Source organism: Alosa pseudoharengus, unplaced genomic scaffold, assembly GCF_046254945.1.
Source record: "Alosa pseudoharengus isolate Yale_2024_CS ecotype anadromous, Long Island Sound unplaced genomic scaffold, YU_APseudo_1.1 YU_APseudo_1.1_scf_22, whole genome shotgun sequence".
NCBI classification, from domain to species: Eukaryota; Metazoa; Chordata; class Actinopteri; order Clupeiformes; family Clupeidae; genus Alosa; species Alosa pseudoharengus.
In genome coordinates, this window is record NW_027468680.1 from 7,188,451 (window position 1) to 7,195,950 (window position 7,500).

At 49.1% G+C, this 7,500-nt stretch overlaps 1 protein-coding gene across 3 annotated transcripts in view; it reads right to left on the bottom strand.

Moving 5' to 3' along the window:
* Window positions 1–7,500, bottom strand: part of kif26ba (kinesin family member 26Ba) — a 127,017-nt gene that overhangs the window by 58,007 nt on the left and 61,510 nt on the right. For all 3 annotated transcript variants that reach the window (XM_076300380.1, XM_076300379.1, XM_076300378.1), the window contains exon 4: window positions 5,053–5,228. In XM_076300380.1, coding sequence (XP_076156495.1) covers window positions 5,053–5,228 — 176 coding nt within the window. The remainder of the gene's footprint in view (window positions 1–5,052; window positions 5,229–7,500) is intronic.

Sequence of the window (7,500 nt, forward strand, 5' to 3'; positions counted from 1 at the left end):
GTGTGTGTGTGTGTGTGTGTGTGTGTGTGTGTGTGTGTGTGTGTGTGTGTGTGAGAGAGAGAGAGAGAGAATGAGATGAGCACAGCAGAGAGACACTGTGGCCGCCATCTCTTTTCCTGACCGCAGGGAGAGATTGAGCCTTTCATGTTCCACAACGCCACAAACATCCCAGGAATCCTCCACATGGGGAGGTGGGAGAGAGAGTGTGTGTGTGTGTGTGTGTGTGAGTGTGGTTGACTTCTCACTGAAAGCCTTGACGCAAAAGAACCTCTCGTTATTTCCGCCAGTGTGTGCTTGATGTTCTGACAGCGGTGCTATTTGATTCAGACTTGTGCTTTCTGTGAAGAACAAACAGCACGCCAATGAGCTCATGGGTGTGTGTGTGTGTGTGTGCAGCACGCCATGGAGCTCATGGCTGTGTGTGTGTGTGTGTGTGTGTGTGTGTGTGTGTGTGTGTGTGTGTGTGTGTGTGTGTGTGTGCAGCACGCCATGGAGCTCATGGCTGTGTGTGTGTGTGTGTGTGTGTGTGTGTGTGTGTGTGTGTGTGTGTGTGTGTGTGTGTGTGTACAGCACGCCATTGAGCTCATGGCTGTGTGTGTGTGTGTGTGTATGTGTGCAGCACGCCATTGAGCTCATGGTTGTGTGTGTGTGTGTGTGTGTGTGTGCAGCACGCCATTGAGCTCATGGGTGACTAATACCCTCTCTGTTCGCTTTCCCCCATGAATACTGTATGTGAACACAGAGAGAAGGAGAAAGAGAGAGAGAGAGAGAGAGAGAGAGATGCAGAACAAGAGAGAGAAAGAAAGATGCAGAAAAGAGGAAAGAGAGAGAGAGGGAGAGAGAGAGTGACGCAGAAGAGGATAGAGGGAAGAAGCGAGAGACAGAGAGAGAGAGAGAGAGAAACAGAGAGAGAGAGAGAGAGCGCTGGTGCTGAAGCCAGTCAGGTCGCTGCAGACACCACCATCCATCACTCAATGCCGGGAACGTAGGCGTCCACCTCAGCTGTCTGACCACATCTTAAAGTGAACACATCCGGACACTCAGGTCATGACACCTGAGCTATAAAACAGCCGGCTCTTCTTCAAAGCAGCTTACAGCCACAGTAAATTTCTCCCGAGGGGAGTTTCAAAACATGGAACAGACGCGTGGAAATATGAAGAATGCAATCCAGGTGTGTGTGTGTGTGTGTGTGTGTGTGTGTGTGTGTGTGTGTGTGTGTGTGTGTGTGTGTGTGACCAGTCAGTCCTCACTACCTGTCCAATAACCAGCTGACAAGTAGAAAGACACACACGTAACACACCTCCACAAACCCACGCAGGCCTGTAAAAGACACACACGTAACACACCTCTACAAACCTCTACGCAGGCCTGTAAAAGTTAACAGCCTTTCTCTGTGCATTTACAGGCCCACTGCATATGACACCGCCTCTTACATGAGGGTATAAATCTAACACACACACACAGACACACGCGCACACACACGCGCACACACACACACACACACACACACAGATACGTGTCACACTCTCCTTTCTCTGCTCCAGCATCTGGGGAGTGTGCTGTGAAAAACACTCATATATGGAAGATTCCGGAATCAATGATGACCCACGGGGCAGCGGAGGAGGTGAATAATGTCCGTCTCTCCTCACGTCCGAGAGAACACACTCTGAGCACATCACTCGGAGAGGAGGAGAACACTGGACGAGTGGTTCTGATCCGTCGTAAATAAAAATCTCGGATGATGAAACTCCCTATCGCACGCGGGCATTATGGAAATATTTACCCAACGTGAGGCCCACAGAGAGAGAGAACAGAAGATTGCGTTCACTAGAACACTACTACAGGGACGGGAAAACAGCATTTATCAGGTTTTTAATCTCGTACTCGTGTCTTCGTGGAGAACAGAGAGAGAGAAAAAAGAAATGGTAATATTTGTATTTCAGTGTTTAGAGTGGGCTTATCGTCCAGCCATGGGGAACTTTGGTCCATTTTTACTGGACAGTGTAGACTATATCAGCACGACATTCCCAGCTCATAATTACGTTCCTATCTGAGTGATATGCGCAGAAACCGCTATTCTCGTTCTGTGTGCTGAGCACGGCTCGGGGAGCTTTGATCCCTCCTGCAGCTTCGGGTCTGTGTTTGAGCTAGCGCCGCGACTGATGAAGATGATGATGATGATGATGATGATGAAGGTGATCACGTCACCAGCAGGGTTGTGCTCAATTCGAACTGCAATTCTGCTTCCTGTTTGCTACCTCAATTGAAATGCAAGTGAAATTCAAGAATTGAATTGGAATTTAAGAGCCAGTTTCAATTAAATTCTGGAATTTTGCACAAGCCTGGTCACCAGGCATGACAGAAGTCATCTGCCACAACACGTCCCACCCGTCTCCGCGTTACGTTTAGGATCACAACCAGCGTCTATTTCAGGACCTCACAAACACTTTTTTAAAGTGTGTTTTTTTTTTGTCTTCCTCACTGCTCAGACTTCAGAGGAGGCTTCTCCCGGGCTCAGAAAGCGGATCAGAAGAAGATAGAGGCAGCAGCCGACAGAGAGAAGGTGAGTCAAACACATCACATCAAGTCGCATGTGTAACTCAGACTGTGGTCCCACACTCTTTTTTGTCTTAAGCGCCTTAACTGTCGATGGAGAGATGAAAGAGGGGAAGAGAGAGGGAGAGAGGAATAGAGAGAGAGGGAGAGAGAGATGAGAGAGAAAGATGAGAGTGAGAGAGAGTTGGGTCTGACTAGGATTAGTGCAAAGCTGTCGCTCTGTGTTCCCTTGTAAACGGCTCAGGCACAACTCATATCACCTGAGCAGAGCAAATCCTCCCTCTCTCTCTCTCTCTCTCTCTCTCTCTCTCTCTCTCTCTCTCTCTTTCTCTCTCATTCCCTCTCTCACTCACTCCCTCTCTCTCTCTCACTCTCTCTCTCTCTCCTTCCATTTCCTGAGGGCTTAAGGTAAGACCTCTGAGGAAAGTATGAAGATGTTCCACAGTGCTTTACATGAACCCACATACATTGCTATAGGCAAAGCCTGACACCACCTCCATATAAAGGACATAAATCCATACGACACTGACTCATTCAAGTGTGACGTTTCCCTCCTTTCAGAGTTGTTTGAATGCTCTAGTTGAAACGAATGCAGCACAGAAGTCCAGTCTTAGTAATGTGTTCGGACAGTAGCGTATGGGTTTTAAATAACTCATTCCTAAATCTATCTCCGAACTACCCACCAAGCCTGAATGAGCTCAGCGGACCTAAATACATTCAGCTACTCAGAGACAATTCATGAAATGCACATTGGACACATCATAAAAATGCAGCGCTGTGTATCGCTGTCACATATGGTTACCCTGGCCTTCACACAGCCTTACCTATGGCGCTCCAGCAGTTAATTAGGCCTGATTATGGCCATTGTGTTGCAGGGTAAAATACGGCCTGCGATCTCAGAGGCTGTGGGCTGTCTACACACACTGGGGTGAGTTATGTAGCTGTGCAGGGGTGGGGGTGTGGGTGTGGGGGTGGGGGGTAGTGCAGAGGTGTGTGTGTGTGTGTGTGTGTGGGGGGGGGGTGTTTGTAATGCAACTGTGTTATAAATAATATCCTGAGCTCCTGTCTCCTGAGGAAGGATTGATTTACGCCAGGGCTCTGGAGAGCGGGCGGGACGGGGAGGACTTCAGGACGGCTATTCGTCTCCCGATATCTCCTCCACTTCGCCTCGCTCCTCTCCTCCTCTTCGCCTCGCTCCTCCGCTCCTCTTCGCCTCTCCTCCTCTCCTCCGCTCCTCTCCTCCTCTCCTCCTCTCCTCCAGATAAAACCCCTGATCTATGGCCTCCTGCACTCCCTCAGGCTCCTGAGGAGCACAGCTGCCGTATTTCAACTGCAGTATTTCATCCCCTTAGGACTTCTCGTCTTTTTGGAAGGTTCTGTTTGGAACGTCAATGTTCCGCATACCCCCGCCCCCCCCCCATCCCATTACCCAAGTCTAAGGGGCTCACTAGGGTACAGAACCGGGGTTCCAGATGAGAACTCCCCATTCAGGAGCTAGAACGCAGAACACAGAACCTACCTCAGCTGACCTAGTGGATAAGCAATCCGCCTCCTGACGCTTCCCGCGTTTGCGAATGATATCACCTAAAAAAGAACCTTTTAGAACCCTGCAGCTGTATGGCCGTCCATGGGTAAAACCCAAAATTGGGTTGTTTTTCGATTTAAATGGAGAGTCCTTTATAAAAGGAGTTTTCAGAGCACGTTTAATAACCCAACAAAAGCTCAGCCTGCTTGCAATTCCCATACTCCGGTCTCACACTGTAGTGTGTGGACCCCTCAAGCAACTTTGCATCTTTTCTACCCCACTCCAAAGGGAAGCACACACACACACACACACACACACGCACACACACGCGCACGCACACGCACACGCACACGCACACGCACACGCACACGCACACGCACACGCACACACACACACACACACGTGCCTAGGCCTTCCTATGCGGCAACGCACACAACTAGGATGACTATGGGATGAAATGACATCAGTGTATGCTTCTGTGCGCTCTTGTGTGCAAATAACGTGCCAATTTAGCCCTGGTGAATGGGAGCAGCCATGCGTCTGGACGTGTCCATGAGCCTGCAGAAGACTCCGAAAGAGTCGAGTCAAACAGCGCACTGACAGTGCCACACCAGCAGGCCAAAACAAAACAAACCCCGGGCACGTGCACTCTCAGAAGAAAGACATAGCGCTGGAGAAAGGAGAACAACACTTTGTGAAAAAGACGCTGTCCTGACTACGGCTGACATGTACAGCTGACTGATGTGGGACAACTGTGGACCAGGTCAGAGAGCCAGATCAGGGCTTTATCAGGGGCAAACCAGAGATACATATCAGGGACATTTGGTGGTCAAATCAGGGGCAGATGAGGAACAGGTCAAGGGTCTATCAGGGCTAAATCCAGGCTAATTTCACTGCTATAAGGAACCACTGGAGACTGGAGCTCCCTGGCTAGGCTAATCATGAGACTGGAGGCTAGTGGTGAGGCCTACCGGGCGAAGAAGGACGCAGCTGCGGAGGTGCCACTAGAGGGCGCTGTGGTGACTGCGGGGGGCGGCGGGGCAGGAGTGCTGTGGGTGCTGTGGCTAGTTGGCCGGTCGGCGTTGTAGCGGTTCAGTGCGGCTTCGGTCAACCCCTCCCGGTTTCCTTCGGGAACCATCTGTGAGATCTGAAAAACAGAAGAGTAGAGAAGGTTTAGATAAAATGGCAGCGAAATATCAGCTAGATATCAGCTTACAGCATGACAACGCAATCATACAATCAATACAACAGATTTATTATACACCTGTTTTGACAGCGACAAAACAATAGAAACACAAGAGAAAGAACAAATGAGAGAAAAAGAGTTAGAAATTGATCTTTTACATTCTTCTCTCCAACAACTAACAGTGAACTGTCCCTTCTTGTAGCGTACCTGATTAGCCAAAAGTAAATAAGTAGCCTATCAAGCAAACAAGGTGGCAGTTCTGACTCTACAATGGAATTGATCTGACCCAGTTCTGATTCTAGAATGCATCTGGCTCAGTTCTTGCACCACTGGATCTGCACCAGATGATGCTCAGATCTGTTCTGGAATCAGTTTCTGTGCCATGGGTTCAGTTTCCCTCAGGCACTAGCATTACTGCAGCATTGCACAGCACTTTCCACTCTCAACCCCCTGAGGCAAAAACCCCTCTGCTAAACGACTGCAGTTGGAAACGTTAAGGGGTTAAAATGACACCTACTGCAAAACTTATACTTATAATAGATGCATATTGCACCGCTTTGCACCAGAGACTGGGGTTAAAAACACACTCACAGCATAACTAACAATAAAAAACACACTCACAGCAAAACTAACACTAAAACAAACACACATTCACAGCATAACTAACACTAAAAACACACTCACAACATAACTAACACTAACAAACCACACACAACACAATTAACACTCATGACAGATTCATTTTACCAACTGCACCAACTGGGCAAGATTCAGCGTATCAACTTCCCTCCGAATCAACAGTACCATGAGTAAACAAAACTAGTCAACAGTACCATGAGTAAACAAAACTAGTCAACAGTACCATGAGTAAACAAAACTAGTCACTAGCGCTACATAGCAGGCGTTAACTAGCATTTCACACAGCTAATTTCCGCCATTTTTACAGGACAACTGTCCTGTCATCCTCCTGTTTATGCATCTCCTTAACTTCTGTTCATGCAACACCCATTGCTGATGACGTATCCTTGGTTCCGTTCAAAACTGGTGGAAATGTGGGCTGGTGCACTAGATAGCACCAAGGTTCAAAGGTTAAACATTTTGAATGGAACCCGTTCAAGAATGCATTCGCTGTCTGGTCGAAAAAACACCCTTAGTGGTAAGATAAAATGCTCTGTGAATACAGGCCCAGATCTCAGGGCTGACGTGACTGCATGAGGGAAGACACGAGAAAGGCGGCGGACATTATTCACCAGAGAGGACGACACAACAACCGAGAGGTCAGAGGTCAGACACTATTTAGCCCCTTCCTTCGGTCTGGCGGGCCTCCACCAGCCATATGTTTCCAGCGAGTAGCAACTCTTAAATGATTGGCTCCCCTGACACACATACACACACACACACACACACACACACACACACACACACACACACACACACACACACACACACACACACACACACACACACACACACACACACACACACACACACACACACACACACACACACACACATACACACAGCGAGTAGCAACTCTTAAATGATTGGCTCCCCTGCGACGCAGTGGTGTGGAACCGCAGGACAAGACAGGAGCTCAGACTCTTGGCACGGCGCGGACCGCTGGCTGGGTCGAGAGCGAGCGAGCGTGCGGCGAGCGCAGATAGCACGTATCTCGGAGCGATAGGGGGGGGGGGAGATCTGTCCCGTCCGCCTGAAGAGGACAAGCCACAGAGCCCTTGAGCTTTGGCTGCTGGCCCAGACCTCTCAGCATAAGTCAGTGGGTCACTGAAGCACACACACTTAGAGACAAGAGAGGCAGCTGCACACTCTTACCCCGACCTCCGCCTGACACACACACACACACACATATACACACATACACATACACATACACATACACATACACATACACATACACATACACATACACATACACACACTCACAAGGATCCACACACACACTCACACACACACACACACACACACACACACACATACACACACTCACAAGGATGCACACACACACACACACACACACACACACACACACACACACGTGCACACACACACACACACACACACACACACACACACACACACACACACACACACACTCAACAACACAGGCACACAGTCCTAAGGAGCACTGCATATCACGCCACACACTCAGTTCACACACACAGCCCACAGTGCCACAGAGATGATACCCAATGGCCAGTCACACACTGTAGAT